General features: G+C 48.1%; 8 protein-coding genes across 8 annotated transcripts; 5 read left to right on the plus strand and 3 right to left on the minus strand.

Moving 5' to 3' along the window:
* Positions 1-662: 662 nt before the first annotated feature.
* Positions 663-1,136, minus strand: N7517_007891 (cytochrome c oxidase assembly protein COX16; the record flags this gene model as incomplete). The annotated part of the gene is made up of 2 exons (XM_056725621.1): positions 663-743; positions 813-1,136. The coding sequence occupies 2 exons, from the start codon at positions 1,134-1,136 to the stop codon at positions 663-665; spliced, it is 405 nt and encodes a 134-aa protein (XP_056576472.1).
* Positions 1,137-1,598: 462 nt separating this feature from the next.
* On the plus strand, positions 1,599-5,023 carry nic96 (linker nucleoporin NIC96; the record flags this gene model as incomplete). Its single annotated transcript, XM_056725622.1, has 6 exons — positions 1,599-1,733; positions 1,781-2,058; positions 2,134-2,800; positions 2,858-3,839; positions 3,905-4,638; positions 4,697-5,023. The coding sequence occupies 6 exons, from the start codon at positions 1,599-1,601 to the stop codon at positions 5,021-5,023; spliced, it is 3,123 nt and encodes a 1,040-aa protein (XP_056576473.1).
* Positions 5,024-5,385: 362 nt separating this feature from the next.
* Positions 5,386-7,203, plus strand: N7517_007893 (RibD family protein; the record flags this gene model as incomplete). Its single annotated transcript, XM_056725623.1, has 1 exon — positions 5,386-7,203. One exon carries the CDS (start codon positions 5,386-5,388, stop codon positions 7,201-7,203), a length of 1,818 nt encoding a protein of 605 aa, XP_056576474.1.
* Positions 7,204-7,489: 286 nt separating this feature from the next.
* N7517_007894 (Regulator of chromosome condensation RCC1) lies at positions 7,490-9,208 on the plus strand (the record flags this gene model as incomplete). Its single annotated transcript, XM_056725624.1, has 2 exons — positions 7,490-8,329; positions 8,384-9,208. 2 exons carry the CDS (start codon positions 7,490-7,492, stop codon positions 9,206-9,208), a joined length of 1,665 nt encoding a protein of 554 aa, XP_056576475.1.
* Positions 9,209-9,591: 383 nt separating this feature from the next.
* Positions 9,592-10,553, minus strand: N7517_007895 (Chromosome segregation in meiosis protein 3; the record flags this gene model as incomplete). The annotated part of the gene is made up of 3 exons (XM_056725625.1): positions 9,592-10,077; positions 10,145-10,223; positions 10,324-10,553. 3 exons carry the CDS (start codon positions 10,551-10,553, stop codon positions 9,592-9,594), a joined length of 795 nt encoding a protein of 264 aa, XP_056576476.1.
* A 335-nt stretch (positions 10,554-10,888) lies between these two features.
* On the plus strand, positions 10,889-11,719 carry N7517_007896 (putative NADH-ubiquinone oxidoreductase 21 kDa subunit; the record flags this gene model as incomplete). The annotated part of the gene is made up of 5 exons (XM_056725626.1): positions 10,889-10,948; positions 11,037-11,053; positions 11,107-11,312; positions 11,387-11,589; positions 11,645-11,719. 5 exons carry the CDS (start codon positions 10,889-10,891, stop codon positions 11,717-11,719), a joined length of 561 nt encoding a protein of 186 aa, XP_056576477.1.
* Positions 11,720-11,996: 277 nt separating this feature from the next.
* On the minus strand, positions 11,997-12,776 carry N7517_007897 (nucleoside deaminase; the record flags this gene model as incomplete). Its single annotated transcript, XM_056725627.1, has 5 exons — positions 11,997-12,079; positions 12,135-12,232; positions 12,285-12,493; positions 12,545-12,649; positions 12,702-12,776. The coding sequence occupies 5 exons, from the start codon at positions 12,774-12,776 to the stop codon at positions 11,997-11,999; spliced, it is 570 nt and encodes a 189-aa protein (XP_056576478.1).
* Positions 12,777-13,386: 610 nt separating this feature from the next.
* On the plus strand, positions 13,387-23,009 carry atrA (protein kinase MEC1; the record flags this gene model as incomplete). The annotated part of the gene is made up of 26 exons (XM_056725628.1): positions 13,387-13,966; positions 14,021-14,685; positions 14,741-15,039; positions 15,098-15,496; positions 15,548-15,700; positions 15,757-15,853; positions 15,935-16,414; positions 16,469-16,714; positions 16,766-17,995; positions 18,062-18,602; positions 18,662-19,130; positions 19,183-19,489; positions 19,539-19,636; positions 19,688-19,780; positions 19,831-19,992; positions 20,060-20,159; positions 20,210-20,404; positions 20,455-20,746; positions 20,798-20,995; positions 21,046-21,170; positions 21,227-21,315; positions 21,366-21,488; positions 21,577-21,749; positions 21,805-21,923; positions 21,986-22,161; positions 22,607-23,009. 26 exons carry the CDS (start codon positions 13,387-13,389, stop codon positions 23,007-23,009), a joined length of 7,812 nt encoding a protein of 2,603 aa, XP_056576479.1.
* Between the last annotated feature and the right edge of the window lie 141 nt (positions 23,010-23,150).

A 23,150-nucleotide genomic window follows, 5' to 3' on the forward strand; every position in this document is an offset into this window, starting at 1 on the left:
CCTGTACGGAGTAGTCCCCTGACTCCAGGGCCCGGGCCAGGGCTATATATGGCTGAGTAAGCATTATTAGGAGCCCAGAAGCCCTGGAGGACCTCTTCCATTATAGATCATTATGAATCAATATATGTACATCGGTGTACCTTGGAATTGAATTATGTTGGACTCTTTTAGGCTGATCAATATTAACAGTGATATCATCCCATTTCCCGGTTAGTGGCGAGTCTCCAGGGGACCAACCGTGGAGTGGTTCCACTCATGCAGGTTTCACATCGATAAGACAAGCGAAACGATGAGGCGACAGACTCGAAAGGGACAGAAAGATACACTTTCCCAAATCCATAGTCAATGGCCCGGCATATAAGATTGGGAAAGCAGAAGTATACATTGTATGCTGTATACAAGTTTCGAGAGGCTGGAGAGGTGAGCGAGACCAATTTCAACGCCTCCCTAAGTAGGGGTATTGGTGTACAGCATACGCTGTACGCAAAGGCCAGCCAGATAATTGAGTGACTATACTCCTGGTCTCCTCCTTCATCTCCATACAGCAGTGTACTGTAATGTACACTCAACAATGAGCTCATACGTTAGGTGAGGTCAGGAGGGAAACGTGTGGTCGTCGCGTTCGAGGATACCAGAGCACTCAGGTATTTGAACTCAATGTGTTACAGCCTTCCGTCCGGTTCACCTTTGAATCGCTCTACCCGCTTCTGCTCCCATTGGTCGAGGTCTTTGGCCATGAGTCTCTGTAGGCGTGCACAATAATCAGCATTCAGCTCAAGTCTCAGGTGAGAAAACTAAGAGCAAGCACATACGTAATATTCTTCCCTTTCATCGCCTATAATCCTCCTCCGCGGGTTGCGTTTGATTCCCTCTTCCCCGTCAGGGCCTTTAAGTCCGAGGTCAAATGCTTCGTCTTGACTGAGCTGCTTGACTTTGCGGTCATACCGCTCATACCGTAGGGCAGCAGCAGGTGTCAGGGCAAATGAACCAGCTACAATGACGGCCATAAATGGGAGTCCGAAGAGAATGAAAGGATGTCGAGCCAGTCGCGCCCGGTAGAACGCACCAAGCCGTTCACCCAGGGACGATGATTCCGTAGCTGCTCGACGAAAGGTTTTGGATTGGAACACAGGCATATTTGGGAATCAATCTATTGGACGCTCTTATTGAGAGGTTCAATGGGTTCAATGAGTTTGGGTCACAGGTGAACAAAGAAAAGAACAATAGGATTTCGGTCAATCGGTCAATAGATGATCCGGAATGTCGGGTTGAATTGTTTAGAGCTTCCTTAACAGCCTCTTCAATTGCCTATTGACATCTATTGGCTCTTAATTGCTAGGGTATTTTTCTTATCGATATAAAAGCAGACATCTTCCGAAGCTCTGTTCTTTGTATCTGAAAGCCCGAGCAAATCTACTACTTACCGTGGTCGTTCTTTGCCTTTACAGAGCTCTTGGTGTGTGCAGTCCAGTTTGCTTGCCCTTTGATAAGCATCTTTTTGCTTAGTCGCCAGCTCAAAGTGAACTAATTTAAAGCATAGTTTCACTGCAATTGTGCCTTGCACTCCTTTTAACGGCTTTCGAACCTACGAGCCCTCCATGGCTTCCAACACCGGCTCTCTCTTTTGGGGGGTGGTCTTGGGACCTCGACAACCCCACAGTCGAACAGTCTCTTCGGCGCAAACAATTCGACAGCGAGTCCTTTCGCAAACTTTTCTGCTACAGGTGCGCAAGGTGCGCAAGGCGCGCAAACATCATCTCTATTCGGAGGTCAATCTCAGGCCCAGCAACAGCCCGCTCAAGCCCCAACCTTGGGCCAGACCCAACAAGCTAGCAACTCGCAGACACAGGGACAACCTGCAAGTCAGTCAACACAACCTGCGTTTTTCAATAGCCTATTAGAGCGTGGGAAAAAGCGACCATTGTCATCAGTTATCCAAAACAACAACTTCGAAGACGTGCCTAGTCTCCAGTTAGGCCTGGATGACATTCGAAGGAAGGCGCGAGAGCTAGGCTCCGCGGGACAAAAGGATACCCCAAACGGCAAGAACAGCAAGGCGTGAGTTTCATCTCCACCATCCTGTCACACTTGCTTTGTTATTGACCTTTTCTAACCTTGCGATATTATCGATAGTCATTATCTTCTGGCAGCTTCTGGCATATCCCCGGGACAAGCATTGCGCGACCTCAAGTCCATGGACCCCCAGGCATCTCTAGCGGCCCCAGCGAGGGACATGGACCACTTTGACCCAGATAACCAAAGATTTTTGCGGAACATCCAGCAACGTGGCCGACAAGTCATGATCGCAGAGGGTCTCACCAGAGCCCAGCGGGACTTCGATGCTTTTCTAGAGGAGAAGGTGGACATGGACTGGGAAGACCAACGTCAAAAAATATTCCACCACTTTGGACTATCCCAGAAGGACGCCACCGGCGCTGGAGGACTGAAATCTACCACCAGGGGTGCCTTTGGACGGTCAACAAGACAGTCTAAGCAAACCGGAGCTGCTCCAGCCAATGGACCCTCGACCGCATCCCGCAGAAGCGTTTTCGGGCGTTCCGGTCTTGAGAAATCGGTGATTGGCACACCTGGGGCCGGCTTGGCAAGCCGTCAAATATTTGAGGACCCAGCAGAGCGAAATGAAGGAGCTGCGTCTCACTCGCCTGATCTTAGGTTCCAACGGGAGAAGATGGGACACTACGCCGAGAAGGTTCAGCAGTTGAACCTTGCCAGGCTTCAAGGAAAATGCTATCCCGTACTCGACGAGTTTTCATATGTTGAAGTGCAAGCCGGTGGTGATGTAAGTTTCAAAACCTTCCGCAATATGGATGTTCGTCTAGCTAATCGTTGTTACCAGGTACCTCGGCAACTCTTCAATGCATATCAAGCCTTGATAAGAATTGTCCACGAAAAGCCAAACATCATGAACCCATCGGAGCCCGGAGCAGTAAAAGAGCGACAGTATGCCGAAGATTACCTTGAAGAATCATCCAAATCTCTCAAAGCAATCGAACTCAAGAAACAGATTCTTGAAGGTTCCAGGGGTTTCCTTGAGAGCACATTCTTCGATGAAGTGGAAACGGCCATTGCCAAAAACCCCCGGGAAGCACAATTGGGAGGAATTCCAACTGTCATCAACAAGATTCGCGCTTACATCCGTCTTCAGGCCGCGAGGAAGGATCTGGCACCTGATGGTACCGAGCTCCAAATGGTGAACCAAGACTACTGCTGGATTCTCATCTTTTACCTTCTTCGATGTGGTTTCGTGACCGAGGCAGCTGAATACGTGAGTCGGGACAGTGGGTTCCGGTCTTTAGATCACAAATTTGTGACCTACATGACAACCTATGCGCAGAGCAGGAGACTGCCCCGGGACTTGCAGCAAAAGATCAACGGGGAGTTTCAGCAGCGCTCACGGAACGCACCTGAAAATACAGTCGATCCTTACCGAATGGCATGCTACAAAATCATTGGCCGTTGTGATCTCTCGCGTCGTCGCTTGGATGGTGTGAAGCAGACCGTCGAGGACTGGATGTGGCTACAATTCAGCCTTGCAAGAGAGGATGATCGCGCTGAAGAGGTTGCAGGTGACGTCTTCGGCCTAGAGGATATTCAGACCGACATCCAGGAGATTGGCCAGAGAGTCTTTGTCAAAGGCAACGAGGGACCCGGTGGCTATGGAACTTACTTCCTGCTGCAGATATTGGGAGGAATGTTTGAGCAGGCTGTCCATTATCTTGGCACTTATGCCCCAGTCACTGCTGTTCATTTCGCCATCGCCCTGTCATATTACGGGCTTTTGCGCGTGTCCGACTTTTACACCTCTGGTGAAGAAATTCGTAAGCTTACCTTCTGCCATAATATTCTGATTTTTGCTAACCTTCAATTTTCTCGCTTTACGCAGTCTCCTTCACAGTCAAGCAATATCCCCAGATCAATTTCGGATATCTCTTGACCCAATACACCCGAGAATTCCGCACTGGATTCGTTGAAGCTGCCATCGATTACTTCACATTGATCTGCCTCAACGCAGATCTTCCAGGTGCTCTGGGCAAGTCCCAAGCATCAGTCTGCCACGAGGCCTTGCGAGAGTTCATTCTAGAAACCAGGGACTTTGCCAAATTGCTTGGCGATATTCGGGCGGATGGTACTCGCCTCAAGGGAGCCATTGAGCAACGTCTCGATTTGATCAAATTGGTTGACCAGCAAGAATTCTTGAAGACCATTACGGTTCAAGCTGCTGCGGTTGCAGATGATAAGGGATTGATCACAGATGCCGTGCTTCTGTACCACTTGGCAGAGAACTATGACCGTGTCATTGACATCATCAACCGTGCATTGTCAGATGCGATTGCGGTCGAGCTAGGCGGTGCCATGCCGAAGCTGCAGCCCCTGCGCCCAAGGATCGACCAAAATCAAGATAGTCAGCCGGAGGCAGTGGAAGCCGGAAGCAGCCTCAGTTTGACTGCCGTGGATGATCCAGGTGTGCTTGCCAAGAACATGATCAGTCTTTACGATTCAGACAGAATGTACTATGGACAAATCCGACAGATTAACCGTGATGCTTGTGGGTTGCTGCTGCGTATGATGGAAGCAAAGACCCAGGTTGAAGCCGGCAGATGGGCGCCAGCTCTTGATGTAAGTGTCTTTAGCCCATGGTTTTATTTCATGATTGAATTACTAATGAACGTTACAGGCTATCAACGCTTTGAATATTCTCCCCCTGCAAGCACAGGGCTCCGTGTCGTATATTCGAAGCACAGCCCAAGCTTTCTCCTCTTTGCCACCTATCATTTCACGCAACGTCGGACCTGTCATCATGTGGAGCATCACATGTATTGGCTATGAACGCCAAAAGCGGACATTTGGGATGTACGATAGTGAAGTGCGCCAGGGATTGGCGGACACTTTGCTTGTTATGGCCAAGGATCTCATGGTCTTTTCGGGAATGGTCAAGTACAAATTGCCACCACGAGTCTATGAGACTCTGGCTCGTGCTGGGGCGGATATCGGGGCATATTAAATGTGATTTGAGATACTGAGATACTGAGATACTTTGTGGTTAAATGTCTCTAAAAATCGAAGAGAATGCAATTATCGATCTAATTATTTCTATTTGCTTTCTTAAGATCGAATTATGTTCCCCTCTATAGGTTTGATTTTGATATACAGTATACGGAGTACACATGGACAATAAACGTGGGTAACATGTCCGGGCCTTCATGCTTCCGCCCCACTATGTTCTTCCCGAGGCTCCTCCGACATTTTGCTCTGATATGCTCTGTATATATCGTCTATCTGGGGATATTCCCCAGTGAAATGGCCATTTCATTGCCATAGCTGGGAATACAGAGCTATACCCGTATTCTGCCACGCTTCCCCATAATGGACCATGCCTCCAACGCGTCCGTCTCGAGCTTAGAGGCTTCTGGCAGCGAGGCGGGATCCCCGCACAATGGAATTTCTGTGCATGCGAAAGACGTTTTGAGAATAGACCAAGAGATCGAACGGGGCTGCGATGCACGAGACACGATAGACGAAGACCTTCTAGAAACCACAACCCCGATCAATCTATCCAGTGCCCTTGATAAACAAGCATTACACGGTGGCGAGAACAAGTCAACACAGCGCAGTGCGACTATCGAAGACCCTCACAGCAGCAGCGTATCAACGAGTCAAGGCGCAAACGCCACCCCTAGTCTTTTCAACAATCCACCGAACCTAGCGCGCATACGCAAGGTCCTATTCGAGTGCAAGGACCCGATAGAAATCAGTCTCGAAGAATTTGAAACATATTGGCCCTTTATTGACAATGTGTGGGTCAAACAAAGATCAAATGCGAGCAAAGAGGGCCATTGCACCACCGACTATTACATGTGCCGTTTACGGCGTCCAACACACCGCACATCCGAAACTCGCCCCTTGCCAGAGGGCAAGCGCCCTCGCAAAAAGCGAGTTCGAGAGGGAGGCATCTGTAACTTTCAAATCAAGGTTGTCCGGTTTGAAGGTGCATACTCGACCGTCACTATCGCGAGAACGCCGGGAAGTTGCAGCATCCACTCGCATGACCTCGACTACATCGACCGAGTGAAGCGGAATTCGGGATTAATGGAGTACGCACGCAAAGAATCTGTGAAGGGATATCTTCCTTCTTCCATCTATACCAAATTCCAAGAAGAACCAGATAAGCTTGGAGAGGCTGGAGGGCGATTCTTCACTGTGACGGACGTCCGTAACATCTCCGCCAAGTGGCGTATACAAAACCCAGATGTGAATCTGGTCGCACACGAGGGCTACGAATACCAGAAGGGTCATGGTATTGTTAAAACTCAAAGCACCGATGGTGTCAACGAGGTCTCCTCCCAAACAAAACCAACCTTGATCTCGTCAGTTTTGCCCCCGGACACACTATCATTCCCTCAATTTTCGCTAGACTTCTTACACCCTTATCTTCCCAATCACTCGGAGCGCCGGGAATTTCCCCATGTTACATTGTCATACGCATCGTCAATGGACTCCAAGATCTCTCTTCAACCAGGAATGCAGACAGTATTGTCTGGACCGGAGGCCAAATTGATGACCCATTATCTTCGCTCCCGGCACGATGCCATTCTTGTTGGAGTAGGGACCGTTCTTGCGGATAATCCAGGTTTAAATTGCCGTCTGGAAGGGGCCGGTGGATTTGGAGGACTGGGGAGAATGTGGCAACCACGGCCAGTGATCATTGATCCTATGGGCCGATGGCCTGTTCATCCTGAATGCCGGATGTTGCGGACTGCTGTTGAAGGCAAAGGCAAAGCTCCATGGGTTGTGTTATCCCCAGGAGCTCAAATCAACCCCCAGACACTAGTGATGCTCAAAGGCTACGGTGGGGATTTTCTCCGCATTGTAGAATACAATCAACACTGGCGATTACGCTGGGAAGCTGTCTTTCGTGCCTTGGCATCTGAGGGTATTAAGAGTGTCATGATTGAAGGTGGTGGTACGGTCCTGAGTGAATTGTTGAATCCAGAGTATACAAGCTTCATTGACTCGATTATTGTGACAGTTGCTCCCACCTACCTTGGCCGTGGTGGAGTGAATGTCAGCCCTGACTCGAAACAAGATCAGGAGGGTAAACCCAATGCTGCATTAAATCCTCGAGATGTTAAATGGATGCCATTGGGACAGAATGTGATTATGTGTGGAAAGATTCGTGATTGACTTATTTCTACTATATTTATGTCTATTATGTCTATTATGTCTATTGTCTCTATTATCTCTATTGATAATATTCTATAATATTCTATTCAAACATATTCGCGCGTAAATATAAATGAATCAGCCCATTGAAGGTGGCTGGGGAGAGAGAATGTGCTATGTTTTGGCTGTTTTGGCTTGGCACCCTTTTTTTTTAACGCGCCTTTTCCCTTTTCTTTCAATCTCAGCTTCAAACATTCCTCCCCTGTTCTTTCTCATTCTTTGCTATTTCTAATAGCTTCAAGACAACATGCCTCCTAAAAAGAACACGTCCAAGTCTGTCGAGGCCTCGACAGAGACGGTGAAGAGAAGTACTCGCACCAGCGCGAGGCAGGCCACCGTGACCAAGACTGAAAAGTCTGTGAAAGAATCTACGAAGCCGGCTGCAAAGCCTGCGAAATCCACTGCAAAGTCTACTGCAAGTACCAAGTCAACTGCCAAGCCAACTGTGAAGCCAACTGCGAAGCCAACTGCCAAGTCAACTGCGAAGCCAACTGCGAAATCTACCACCAAATCGGCCTCTGCTACAAAGAAGCGCAAAGCGGATGAGGATGAGGAAAAACCTCGCGAAATCAAGAGGTCTCGTGTCGCGCAAGCCCGTCAGCCAAAGCCCAAGGCCAAAATTGTCATCAATGAAGCTCCAAAGACTAAGCTGAATGTCTTTGTCTGTGGTGAGGGCAGCTCTGGTGAGCTGGGCTTGGGCACAGCTAAGAATGCCATCGATGTGAAGCGCCCACGTTTGAACAAGCTTCTGTCTGCCGAAGAGGTCGGAGTTGTACAGGTTGCTGTCGGAGGCATGCACTGTCTAGCTCTAACCCATGACAACAAGATCTTTTCCTGGGGAGTGAACGACCAGGGTGCGCTCGGAAGAGAAACCGAGTGGGACGGTGGATACAAGGACATTGAAAACAACAGCGATTCTGATTCCGACGATGAAGACAGCGGATTGAACCCCCGCGAGTCTATTCCCACTGCCATCCCCGCAACTGCTTTCCCCGAAGGCACTGTTTTCGTCGAAGTCGCCGCCGCGGATAGCGCAAGCTTTGCCCTGACCGATGATGGTCTAGTCTATGGCTGGGGCACCTTCAGAGTAAGATGACCTGACTGTCTTGCATCGGATTTCTTATACTAACCACAATTCTAGAGCAATGACGGAATCCTCGGATTCGACGCGTCTTCTCACGTTCAAACCACCCCAACTTTGATCTCGTCTTTGAAAAAGATCACGCACCTGACTTGCGGAGCCAATCACGTTCTTGCCCTGAACGACCAAGGTCGCGTCTACTCGTGGGGCTCTGGTCAGCAGAATCAGCTCGGTCGCAGGATCGTGGAGCGCAACAGATTGAACGGTCTTCAGCCTCGGGAGTTCGGTCTCCCAAAGAACATTGTCCACATCGGGAGTGGCTCGTACCACTCGTTTGCCGTTCACACCACTGGAAATGTCTATGCCTGGGGATTGAATAGCTTCGGTGCAACGGCCATCCGCGAGGGCGCCGGCGACGACGAAGCCGCTATCGTGCATCCCACGCTTGTCGAATCACTTTCTGACCGTAATATTTCGCAAATCTGCGGTGGCGCCCATCACTCTGCTGCCATTGCTGGCGATGGTGAGTGCTTGGTTTGGGGCCGTCTCGACGGTTTCCAAAGTGGCTTGAAGATTGACACTCTTGCCGATGATGCCGTTATCAAAGATGAGCGCGGGCGTCCTCGTATCCTGATCGCACCTACCCCCATTCCCGGGGTCAAGGCCAAGGTTGTGGCAGCTGCCTCGGATCATTCTCTCGCTATCGATGCCGATGGCCGCGCATGGTCATGGGGATTCTCGGCTACGTACCAAACTGGACAAGGTACACAAGATGACATCGAAGTGGCTACTGTTATCGACAACACTGCTACTCGTGGAAAGAAATTAAACTGGGCTGGTGCTGGTGGTCAGTTCTCTGTGTTCACAGAGCCTGCCAGCGAGTGAGGTCAATATGTTCAATTGACCTAATTCTCCATTGTAACATCTAATGTCTCTTTTTCTCTCTTCTGCGTGTTGGCTCGTTTCCGGGGTAGTACATGAAGAGTCTCTTTGCAATCTCCGGTTATTGTCATCCGTTAGCACGTTATTTGAAATTAATTCCCTTTCTTCAAAATTATCCAATGTGTCGTTCCTAGTAATTCTAGTTTTAGACTCATTTGGGGTTCAATCCCTATCTGAGCCATACATCCCCTAGGTGATTTCATTAAACGGGTATGGTCTGGCAGGTATCAGCGGGCTTGTCCCGAGGTTAGACATATTCCACTAGTTACTATCATTAAAATCTATGTATTGTACAAGGTGCCTTCACAGTTACATCCCAAGCTCCTTCATCGCTTCGTATTCAGCATCATAGTCGTCGTTATCGTCATCTGGTACCCGTGAAGACGAGGCACGGATTTCGGGGGGAAAGCAGTCATCGGCTCATCCTGTTCTCTGAGAAGATCATCCAAATCATCGTCCTCGGGCTCGGGCTCAGGGTAGCTGATTGCAGGCCGCGCGCTCTCGCTTGGGTCTGGAATAAACAGGTCTTGGTCGGTAGCCTCTTCCGAATCCTGAGTAATCCCGGCAGGGTTCTGATTGGAATCTGCAGTGTTCTTGGGGACGTGGCGATATTCGAGCTCTTCCCGCGTAGGTCCAGGGCCATCGAAAAGTCTCGGTTTCTCCTCGTCTATCCATTCTCGTCGCATGGCCTGGATGCGTTTGGAGTGTCCCAGTTTCTCAATCATTGTCAGACCGTCTGCGAATTTTGCGCGTGGGAATAGATCATCAAGCCATAGCTGGTAAAAATTGAGCAAGCGTGCGGCATCCTTGAACTATAGCGAACCCAAGTCAGTTACACTAGTCATGCCTTAGGTATGTTAGATACACAAGAGAGCGAACCTCGTGTCCTTTGCCCTTGAATTTCAGCTTCTGTCTGGCAGTATGTCGCAGTTTGGGTATGCCTGGTTGTGAGAGTAAACTAGCCTATTTATCAGCATTACTGCAGCCCCAGATGTTCTTCATAAACAGAAGAGAGATTTCAATCAGGATCAGGAAGCAAGCAAGCACGTGAGACTCACCGGCCCTCATCTAGTTTTGCCACAGGTTGTCGTTTCTTTGCGACTTTGACTTCTTCATCAAGACCCAAACCAAGTGCCGATTCCCCTGTCCCAGCGGCCTTGGTGCTGTTGGAATTTGGGGCATTATTATCCGGAATAATCTCATCTAAGCCGATGTCATAATCAAAAAGATCGTTCAAATCACCCGCTGTCGGTGAGCTTCCTCGGTCTGAAACGTTCGCGTTCGCCATAGTTCCACTCGCGCGTAGATGCTGCTGTAGGTGCAATTATATCAAGGAGCCGGTTTGAGAAGATCACGATGTCTGAAGGGTAAAAAAAAAAAGCGGTGGCACCTGGATTGGAGCAATTCAACTGTGTATGAGATACTATCTTGGAATATCCGCATGTCAATCAATCAGATGCCGCCTTGACGCGTGACGCGAGTAGCCTGTTATCTGCGTTCTGATTGGCTAACGGGCCTCTTGTCCGCCTTAATTGTACTAGACCCAATAAAGTTAGCTTGGTCTCTCCCTCCAACTCCCAGAACTTCAACCTCGAACGCCAGCACATCCACACCTCAAGCAACATGGCGACCGATACCAAAACAGCCATTGTGCCCTCTAAGCGGGCTAACACTGACTACCCGGTATGATATATCCAGCATGAACTGGGACTGATACTTTTCCGTCCCAAACTGCTCGTTCGCGTACGTCTTTGGCTAACATATCCCACAGTTGATCGATTCCGACCCGTACGCTTTACCCCGGATTTTAAGAATTTGTCACAAGCTCACATCTTTCTCAGGCATTTGAAACGGGTATTCGGATATGCCCGGCCTTCCGACTGGGCCGTGGCTGGCGGTATGGCCTCGGCTGCTCCCATCTCGTTCTGGATCATGGAGAGAGCAAGCCCGTCACATGTAGGCCGTGGTGGCTTCGCCCCCGTTATGCGACTTGCCACAGCTGTTGGTCTGCTTGGCGGTCTTCATGTCCTCTATCAGCGATCCTGCCGTAAGCCATATCCCTCCACCGGAACCCTCGCCCACTTTTTCTTTTTGATGACGTCTCAACTCACACCTTCACAGAGCGCTTTTACGGCTTCACCGAGAATGCTAGAGAGGTCGAAATGGATACTCGTGAGATGGTCGACAAGGTCAAGAAGGGCGAGCCTCTGTACGGTAAATCCCAAATGTCGTCCAATCTACAAGGCATGGCAGCCCGCAACTCGCGGTACTCAGAACTTTTCATCCATGTTATCCCATGGTTCAACTTTGTCAACCATGATCAAGTAAGTACTCCATTTAAGTCAATCTGAGAAGGATGATGTTGATTGTTTGTATCAGCATGGCGTGGACACTGCCAAATACTACCAGCAGGCCGAGCAGGAATTGGAGGCAGAGCGTACTGGCTCTTCATGAATATACACCATCAGCTAGAGAGAAAAAAAGAATGATGGGCAGCCTTTCCGTTCAGTGTTGCAGATTTGTACACGTATCTTATTTTGTGTGTGTTTTTGGGGGCGCAATTGATATTCGCAACACAGATTCCAGTTCCGATCAACCCTAACGCTTTCTATATTTACATGGAGATGCCCTTTGGATCCAATTATTCCCCGTCTGTATCAGAAACGGATTCAATCTAGCCCTGAAGGTATAGTGAAATGTTTGGAGACATCACGAATCCGAGCCTTGTGGGTTACCAGGTTGCTGGCGCTTCTTCATTGCCATTTTCGAATTTGGTGTTCAACTCTCGATTCTTTTTCGGTCTGGGGTTAGGGGCTGTCATGTAATCAGCAGGTAGTCAAGGTTAGGGGCTGTGCGTCCGAACTCCTACCTTTTTCATTCTCCTGTATGTAGAAACGACGGAGCAACATAATTGCTTCTTTCTCAAACAGCCCACCGTAGACAGGGTATGATGGGTCAATTGAGGAGCTATATCCAATCAGCCTTACACGATCAGTTGCCGGCGTTGAGATGTACTGACTCGGAATGTAATGAAAGAACACCTCCAGTGCCTCCAAATCGATCATTAGCGCACCCAAAGTACACACTGCGGATGCGGTATTGCTTTAGCGCAGAAGCGCACATAACGCAGGGTTCGACCGTGACGTAGAGATCAGTAGATTGCAATGCTGACCTGGGGTAGCTTTGGAGCATCTCTGCAATTGCTATAAACTCAGCATGTCTCGTTCCCTGGGGGTTGTCAGCAGTTTCTATGCATTGGCATCTTTAGAAGTCACCCACATTCATAGATCTATTTGTGTCATTCATGCCAAATCCCACAATTTGATCGTTGTGCACCAGAACGCAACCAACGGGAGTTTCGCCTGACTGAAGAGCCTTCTCGCCCTGGTATCTGGGTGAGTATGCTTTGATTCCTCGGCATCAAGAAGTTTCGTACCATCAACAAGGCTTGTCTCATAAAATGTCCATGTCTCGAATCCTCCGCAACCACAGGGTCACCCTTGAACTCCATAGCCAATTCGAAAGTTCTCCCCTCTAGAGTAGATTTTAAGCTTATTTGAGTTGACTCCAATGACTAATCAGGTATCTCAGGAAGTGAAGGGAGTCAGAAGAGGGTAAAAGAGCAGTGGCACCCGAAATTTCGAAAGTGAGGTTGACCAACTTTTGAGCCACAATCCAAGGTCCAACATGATGCAATGGATATTTATATAGGGATCTCTCTTGAATCTCTTGGATTATATCACCTGTCTCGATTTTGAATACTATAATTTATTATTATATTTTCTAGAATATATATGTATCTACTGTGGCCAATTTTGAATTCAAATTGCCGCATATATTGAAGACCTCATCAATACCTTTACTCCTTTATCTGAATTGATATAAGGCCAATTCATAGATTTGCAAACCGTGCATCATAAGCTCTGATAATACTGCAGAATGTATGCACGCATGTAGTGGTGGATACCTGATGCCTGATGCATCAGGTGTCAGTCGACATATCAAGTCTCTCCGCGTATCTGCGCACTTCAAACATCCACACGAACACAACCCAGCCTCGGAAATTCTTTTAAACGCGAGGAATTGAAACTTCAACCCTGATATTAACATGTGTCTCCCATATGGCAACCGAGGGACAGAATGAACGGGCCACCGCGCCTGGGCACGCTTGGAGAGCTGAACCTGCCTCGTCCATCCTTGCTTCGCGTTTCGTACCGCATCTTGCAACCCAAGGAAATGAATCACATATAACCCGGGAAACATTTGCACAGCTTCGCCAGGAACTCCTTAGTGAAATACAGACTCAACTACGCGTTGATGAAGATGTCACTGATGTCAACAAACTCATATGCATTGTCTTAAAGGCCGGCCTAGAGATTAGCCCAAACAGGAGCGAATCAGAGCAAGATCTGGAAGGGCAAGTTCTCGACTGCTTAGATATCATTCAAGCTAGCATTGAGAAAGCCCCCCAAGCTCTGTGGGAATCCTCCGACCCTTTCATCCTGGGCGAGGACATACATGCTCCTCTATTCGCATGGCTAATCCTACGACTGATCCGACTCGCCACCACCTGGACATCCGAAACAGTTCGAGAAAAGATCCAACTTCTTTGCGCGAGCCTAGCTTATTCTCAGTTCAAGCAAGCCCGGTTATTGCCCGCAAGCTATGCCGTTGCTGCATTTCTGCGTGCTTGCACATCGGGTCCGTTTCTTGCCCCGATGATGTAGGACCTTAGGCCAAACTAACATTCGCTAGATGTTTTGTGCTCTCTTGAAACGTTTCAACGTAGCAATTTCTGGAATATACGCCTCAGAGTGTTGTCGATACCCGCCGCAGATGGATCGCTTATTGAGGACATTCAAAACCTTGGCCTCTCTCCTGGATTATTCAAGAGCAACACGGCCCTTGGAGGCTTCGCGCAGACAGTTTCTCTGGCATGTCAATTGCTTGATTCATTCAATCCGAAGGGCGAAATGCAATACCGTGCAAAACATCATGATTTCATCCTCCGCCAAAACTTCTCGTGGGTACTAAATGGGTTTCATCGCCTTAGACAAGTCATTATTGAATGGCTGCAAATAAAAGGGGCACAACTCACATCGGAAGATGAAACTGTGCCTTTGCAATATTTGACATATTTGCACCGATGCTGCTTACCAGAATCGACTTTGGCTGGACTGCTCTCAAACATGAGCCTGACTTCTACTTGGTCTCAATGCATATGTGGCTTCCTGAGCCTTGAGAATCTAGAAAAGATGCCTTCTGTCCAGGCTATCTTAAGTCGCTTCTTGTGCGATTTGACAGAAACTGCAAAGTCCTCTCAGCATCTGGTGCAACAGTTGAGGGAAGCCCTGCTTCCAGTGTTGACCAAAGTCAAAGATGGCAATTCCAACTTCCAGTCCCTTGAGTCGTGTCTCTGGGTAAGCTGTCTCTCATATATGGCACAGGTGGGTTACCGAACTAATACCAGATCAGAGTCCACTCCAGACCTTGCATGCCCAGCTTCTAGATACAGCATTGCCGTTGACAGTGTGCTCGCCCAAAGGGTTACCAGGGGATGGCTCTGAGAAGTCAGATATTGTATTTCAGAGACCTGGGGTCTTACACCAGGCGGAGCCGAATGAATATGCCCGGGCATCGAAACGGCTGTGTCTTCCAGGTCCACCAACAGGGTCCACCAGTCATAGCCTGTTTCATTTGCTTGTGGGAAATATATCAGCCATTCTTCAATCCGACTGTGGCAAAACGATGGCAGATCTGCGCACTTCCATCCAGTAAGTGGACAAAGGGATAAACCCCGAGGTGTAAAATGCTGATTTATTTATGTAAAAGAACATCCTATGAGGAACTTCTCGAATCCAAAAAAACCGAGCTATTAGACATCCTAGGTAAAATTTGCTGTGCAACGGCAGAGAAGCTTTTGAGGAAGCCCTCGGATGTCATAAAGCGAGACACGCTCTTTTGTCCAACATGCGATACGGATCAGCATCAGAATGATCGTGCGGGAAATGAGGAGCATCCCGGATTTGAGGAGATATGGTCACTCTTCAATTTCATCCTACCAAGGCTTACGCGCACGCCTGGCCCTCGGATATCTGCAATGGTTGCACTCAGAAGAATTCTGATGCACGCCCCAAATTCCATTCAAATGCATATTTCAAACTCTCCCTCCGGTGAATTCTGTCTTCACTCGCTCCGGAGCTCAATCAGAGAATTGCGTGTTGCAACTGGGTGCGTTCCATGGCCATATTAAAAGCACAATGGATACTGACAATTATATAGGCATTCGGTAGTAGCTTTCGTTCGCTCAAATCTACCAACAGATATCCGTCGGACCAATTTCGTTGTTGTGCTTGAGTGGCTTAAAAATATTTCCGGAAAAGATGATATGCCGTTACAGGAAGCTTGTATCATAACACTCTGTGGGCTGGCAACGTGCGTTTCTACTTCCCAAAACTCCGTTGCTTTATCTCACGATTTGTCACATATAGTGTCTCGGAAGATGAAGAGAAGAACATCATTCTTCTTCGGCTCTTGGAGTACCTTGGTCATCCAAACCCCTACGTTTGCGCCGTGGCATACAACGAAGTGAGTATCCCTGGGATTATACTTCCAATTACTTTGCTCTTCATTCCAACAGGTATGGTGACAGCTTACCTCTGAATTTAGTTATCCAAACTTGCCCAACAATTTTCCCTAACACCTGCTGGCCTGTTTCGGCCTTACTGGAGGACTCTTTCGGTGACAGTGGTCAAGAACCTCCAATCTCGCCCATATATGGCTGAGCAGCTATGTGATTTGCTTGGCATGAAGGTTGATGGGTTTCTACGGTTGACAGAAGTCCATGTCTTGCCCTACCTGGTTTTGACACAAAAACGAGACATCATTTGCAGAATTGGGGCTAGTCGCAACGAAGGCGAATCTGCCTTTGATGTTTGCTCGGAGAAGAATAATCTGGCTGCAATCCTCGCTTTCCTCCTATCTCAGCAATCAGACAACCCGGAGGTTATGATCATGTCCCTTTTAGCAGATATAGACCCTGCATTCAAGGGTCGATCTTTGGCGGAGTTGGTGAGGATTGAACCAATTCTCATTGCTTGTGACTTGCTGAAGAGCCTTGGCGATGCGGGTGAGCAAAAGAAAGAGAGGGTATGTTCTCGTTTTCCCCCACCCCTTCTGGACTGCTAATGAGAGTCCCTTTAGTTCAACCAAGCTCTCCATCGATTAGCCACATTTGTTCCGCGGAAGATTACACATGGAAGTTCGTCAAAGAAAGCGGATCTAAGTCATTTCATTGAGGAGCACGTTCTCGGTATTATCACACAATTCGCAAATGCCATTAACGACTTCCAAGTTAGACAAACGTTGGCAGAGAAGAGAAGAAATATCAAAGCCATAGAAGAAATGATCAACATCGCCCAGGGTCATGTGAGCAGTGCATTACCTCAAGTATGTATACAGCCCTGTGAAGCAGTCAATTGTCGTTGCTAAACATCGCAGGTTTGTGCATGTCTTCGATCCGCACTGGAGATCGAGGAACTGTGTGATTATGCATTCTCCGCGTGGAAGACATTGATCAGTTCTCTTGGTGAAGAGGACCTTGAGCCAATAATTGATCAAACGCTGGCGATTGTGATTAGATATTGGGATAATCTGACCGAAGAGAGCAGGAACCGTGCATGTCAACTCATCGATCATATCTTGACAAATCACTCGAGTCTTGTACGAGATACCTTCAACACCATGCCTTCGCTTGCATCCATTCCAGAGATGGCTTCCTTTGATGCCAAAATCAATGACCTGAGAGCGCAAATGGACGTTCGAAGTCAATTTCTGGCGTTGATTCGTCGCTGCCAGAGTGAGAATGCCACCGTTGTTGAGCAGGCTCTAGTGGAATTGGCCCCTTTTCTGTCAGCAAATGAGGAGTTTCTCCATGACTCTGTTCTGAGCGAACAACCTGACCCTGTGATTGCTCAGCTGACTAGGTCATTGCTGGACTGTTGTGTAAAGTTCAGTAACACCTCAGACAGCATTACCCTATTGTCGGCTCAATGTCTAGGGCTCGTCGGCTGCCTCGATCCAAACCGAGTTGAAACCATCAAAGAGAAGAGGGATATACTTGTCTTGTCCAACTTTGACAGAATGGAAGAAACAGTCGCATTCATTCTTTTCTTCCTCCAGCATGTTTTGGTCGAGGCATTCTTGTCTGCTTCCAATACTAGGGCCCAGGGGTTTCTGGCATGGGCCATGCAAGGCCTACTCAAATTTTGCAAACTGAATGCGGTGTTAACCCAACGCTCTCGCGATTTGCAAGGCGATGAGAAGTATCAACGCTGGATGGAGCTTCCGGAAAGTGTTCGCAACACTCTTACGCCCTTTCTTACATCTACCTACACGGTCACTGTCGTGACCAATCATACCGAGGTGAACTATCCGCTCTTTTCCCCTAAATTGACCCACAGTGAGTGGCTTCGAACACTGGTGCAAGATCTTCTACAGACCGGGAATGGAGACAACGCAAAAATGGTCTTCTCGATATCGAGTCGTGTTGTGAAGGGTCAAGACATTTCCATTTCTTCATTCCTTTTACCGTTCGCGGTCTTGAATCGCATAGTGGGAGGCACCGAACAAGAACAACAAAATCTTCGACACGAATTGATGAGTATTCTTTCACATCCTATTCCGGAGACAAATAACAATGCTCGCGAGACAATCATAAGTAGTAGCCAGGTGAGAATCCCCGTGGAATCGAACCGAGCTTCCTAGTGTTGACGATAGCCCTTACACCGACGGTAGAGCGTTTTTGAAGTGCTAGACTACCTGTCTAGATGGCTTCAAGGAAAGAAAAAGCATCTCAATGGCCTCAATCAAAATTCCAACCAAACGAGTCGTTCCCATAAAGATCCAAACCGCGACGCGCTCATTGATAAATACTCATCACAGATCAGGTCTGTCGAAAATCTCTTATCCTCAATACCGCCAGAGATCATCTCTAGGCGCGCTGTTGAATGTAAATCATTCTCCAAAGCACTTTTCCACTGGGAACAGTACATTCGAAAATCCAAGCTCCACGGCGAATTACAAGAGCGATCCAGCCTCGAGCCTCTATACCAAAGATTACAAGACATCTATAGCCAGATTGACGAACCTGATGGAATCGAAGGCATTTCAAGCCACTTGTCTGCACTTGATATTGACCAGCAGATCCTTGAGCACCGGAAAGCTGGGAGGTGGGCCACGGCGCAGAGTTGGTATGAGCTACAACTCGAGAAGGAGCCTGACAACGTCGATGCGCAATGGAATCTTGTGACCTGTCTCAAAGAATCTGGTCAACAAGGTAAGATCAAACATGAGACAGTTTTTGCATGCTCTATCGTCTTGCTCACCGTCATCTAGATGCTATTCTTACTCGTTTCGAGGTTCTTAAAGAAAACGAGTCAGCGGCTTCACGGTTCCTGCCTTTTGCGGTTGAAGCTTCATGGATAATGGGCAGATGGGACAAGCTAGAGGGTTATCTCGACCTTTGTGCCAAACAAGGAACCGAAGAGTTCAACGTTGGGATAGGCTCAGCTCTTGATGCTCTTCGTCAAAAGCAAGACGAGGCATTTACTGATAAAATCAACGAGCTCAGGCTCAACGTTGCCCGATCACTAAACACAAACTCGGTGGCATCACTACAATCATGCCATGACGACATGCTCCGGTTACATGCTTTGTCGGAGGTTGAATCCATTGCTAAAGCACAATCAGGTCAATCGCGCCCGGGCCTGCTGAGTACCCTAGACCGACGCTTGGATGTTTTGGGTGGCTACCTTTCCGATAAACAATACCTACTGGGGTTGAGACGAGCCACAATGGAGCTAACGTGAGTTCATGATCCAGAAAACATGAAACAGACAGCTAAAATTATCATACAGGGGCGAATTTGCAGATTCTGATATATCCGCTGCATGGCTCACCAGTGCTCGTCTTTCAAGGAAAGGCAATTTCAGCAGTCAAGCGTATCACTCGATGCTCAATGCAGCACGGTTGAAAGACAGATCTGCTTCCATCGAACACGCGCGACTCCTCTGGAAAGACGGACACCATCGAAAAGCCATTCAGACTCTAGAGGGTGCGATTTCTGCCAATGAAGGTACCCCGGGTACATCTTCTCCGGTCGAAATTGAAGCCATGTCGTTTCTCTCAGGTCGTGGGCAGCATCAGAACGAGTCTACTGCTCTTGTAAGTTACCGGATACATTCACATGGAAGTAGAATACTGACTCGTCTAGGCTCATCTTATGCTAGCCAAGTGGACAGACAGGGCTGGTCAGACGCACTCTCAGGCGATTGTTCAGAGATACCGGGAGGCCATCAAGCTGTATCCAAAGTAAGTTGAACTATCACTGGTAAGATGCGGTCAGTTCTAACGGGAAAACAGGTGGGAAAGGGCACACTATTACCTGGGGAAGCATTACAACAAAATTTTGGAGTCTGAGAAGGCCAAGCCCATGGGAAAAGAAGCCCAGATATAGTCAGTTATCAGATTTCTCATTCTCTACCTGATACTGACCAATATCACAGCCTGAGTGGAGAAGCCACAAAACTTGTCATTGATAACTATCTTCGCTCGCTAACATATGGGACCAAATATGTCTTCCAGACTTTACCCAAGCTTCTGACCCTCTGGCTCGAACATGCCTCGATTGTTGAACAGCCCATTGATCCAAAAAGAGGCGATAACGAGTAAGAAAGAGTTTACTGGTGTGGCCATTGGTAAACAATTGCTAATGGGCGGTTTACCACACACTAGGGAGTTTCAAAAGCATACACAAGCGCAACGCAAGAAGAGCCTTGATGAGATGCATGCACAACTGAAGAAATTCATCGACAAGCGCTTACAAGCGGCTCTGGTGAGTTTACGAGATGTGATTTTCCCGGAAAGCTCGCTGACGGTTTGTAGTTGTTCACAATTCTACCCCAAGTGGTTGCGAGGATCTGTCACCCTAACATCACAGTCTACGATCTGTTAACGCGGATTGTAGCCAAGGCGGTTCACAACTTCCCACAGCAAGGTCTCTGGACCGTCCTTGCCGTTGTCAAGTCCTCCAATAAGGAGCGAGCTAAAAGGGGATATAATTGCCTGCAGAAGATCATAGTAAGTACCGATCCGTCCAAAACTGAGTACAAGAGACTAACGTTGTTCAGGACTACGGTAACAAGTCAAAGGGAGAATCCTCAGCGGCGTCGGAAATCCGTCGCATGATCACTCAAGGTACAAAGTTCTCGGAAGAATTACTTCAACTATGCCTCGCTCCGGTGGAGGAAAAGTCATCTCGAGTTCAACTCGGTCGCAATCTAGGGTTTAATCATAAAGTCGCGCCATGCCGATTAGTGGTGCCTTTCCAGGCAATGTTGATCCCTAGTCTCCCTGCCAGTCAGAACATCGAATACATCAAAGGCTTCAGGGCCTTCCCTCGGGATCCAACAACTATTGAGGGTACGGTTTATCAACTTCCGCTTCCCGCAAAGACAAACTAACAGAAATTAGCTGTTTTGGATGAAGCACAGATTTTGAACTCGCTTCAAAAGCCACGCAAAATCAGCCTGCGAGGATCTGATGGGAAGATCTATAACGCACTTTGTAAACCCAAAGATGATTTGCGCAAGGATCAACGTCTCATGGAATTTAACAACATGATCAACCGGTTCCTAAAGAGAGACGTCGAATCAAGCAAGCGGCGCATGTGTAAGTGGTTTGATGAACTTTAGGCCATTCTAAAGGCTGACCCGGAACAGACATCAAAACATACGCCGTAACGCCTCTAAATGAGGAATGCGGTCTTATTGAATGGGTTGATAACCTCCGCACACTGAGAGAGATTGTCATCAAGTTGCTGCGCGAAAGGGGCATTTCACCAAACGTAGGTATACCACATCTAATACGGTACCTAGGCTATGTTATTAATGTGTGCAACAGTACAACGAGATCAGACATAATCTGAATGAGATCTGCGCCGATCGATCATTCGCAAAGTTACCCTTATTCACCACTAACATTCTGGCCAAGTAAATCTTCCGTGATATCACCCGTGATTCCACTATACTGACAGTTACAGGCTGCCGCCAGTTCTCCATGAATGGTTCATCGAGATGTTTCCTGAAACAGAGGCATGGTTTACAGCGAGACTGAGGTATACACGGTCTTCTGCTGTGATGTCAATGGTGGGATATGTCCTTGGGTATGTACTCTCTTTAAGGACTTTCTATCTGCTTTCGCCTATTGCCCCAGTTCCCACCATGCTAACCAGTTTTGTTTCCTATACATAGTCTGGGTGATCGACATGGCGAAAACCTTTCATTTGAGGAAGGAACAGGCGGCCTCCTACATGTTGATTTCAACTGTCTCTTTGACAAGGGTCAAACGTTCGAAAAGCCCGAGGTGGTACCATTCCGACTGACTCATAACATGATCGATGCCTTTGGCGCTTACGGCTATAATGGTCAGTTTGAAAGATATTCTCAAATTTTACTCTCACGCTAATCTCCGAGGTATAGGTCCCTTCAGAAGGACTTGTGAAATCACGCTCAGCCTGCTGCGACAGAATGAGGACGCCTTGATGACTGTACTCGAGACATTTTTGCATGATCCAACAACCGATTTCATTGGGAAGAGGGTGAGTACATTTCAATCCCGGTTCTCAACAAGTCAGCTCCTAACAAGTCTCTTTACTCCTAGCGTCGCACCCATGTGAATGTCCCGGACACACCAGCTGGTGTTTTGGAAGATGTTCGAAACAAACTCCGTGGCTTCATGTCTAAGCAGCCCATTGCACTTTCGGTGGATGGTCAGGTGGATGAACTGATCATACAAGCAACGGATAAGAAGAAGTTGGCGTCAATGTACATCGGATGGTGTTCGTTCTTCTGATGATTTATTTTCTTTTGGAGGTAATACATTCTATTCAAGTCATACATACAAAAGTGTAGTTTTTCCGTCTTCCGCTGTTATATTTGTTCCTACTGCTTGTGCCGTATGGTACCTAACTACATGTCTATCCTAATTCTTAACAACCGAGCATACATATCAGCTACATGGTGGAAGTAGCGCAAAATCCTGTAATTCTTACATTAAAAGTGGTAGTGGAATTTGCTGACTGTTGCCTAAACCCAGCTGTTTTGGATATCTTGCGAGAGAAATTCAGTTGCCCGCACCGAAGATCACGCGCAACCCCCCGTTGGTGCTGAACCAGTAAATAACAGGACAAAAGACCGCGAAGCGTTCAAAGCTTAATTTCGGTTGAGACCTCGGTTCCGGTTTGGGCTGCGACTTCGACTGCTGTAACCGTAGCTGCTGTAGCTTGGGCTCCGGCGTCGGTGATGCCGCGAGTCTGAGCGAGGGCTACCTCGGCGCGGCGGTGGTGACCGGGATCGAGATGAGTATGACCGAGAACGAACAGGAGATCGTGATCTTGATGCAGTCTGGGGTCTATATATGTCGTGGCGCTCTGTGGGTCGACTGCCTCCATGCCGTCTGGGCGGGGATGACGGGCCTGCATATGGCCCTCGGCCGTATCTTGGGCGACCGCCATTCCCTCGAATTGACGCAGGGGGTGGCGAGCGTGAGAATTTGCGGCGGGGGAGAACGATTGAGACATTCAGGATGGCCCCGTCAAGCTGAGCCTCATGCATGTGGGCAATGGCTGCTTCTGCGTCAGCGGGGTCGTAGTAAAGAATATACGCAGTCCCCCTATTTGTCATGACTGTAAGATTGTTAGGAAACAGACAAATCTCGAAGTGCGAGTCAAAAAGCGAGTCTTACAGGCTTTATTGATTGGAAGATCGAGATACTCTATCTCTCCAAAGCCCCCGAAGATCTCTCGGATGTGATTTTCTGTGACATT

This window comes from Penicillium concentricum, assembly GCF_028827145.1.
Source record: "Penicillium concentricum strain IBT 3081 chromosome Unknown utg000003l_segment0_segment0, whole genome shotgun sequence".
In the NCBI taxonomy this organism is placed as follows: Eukaryota; Fungi; Ascomycota; class Eurotiomycetes; order Eurotiales; family Aspergillaceae; genus Penicillium; species Penicillium concentricum.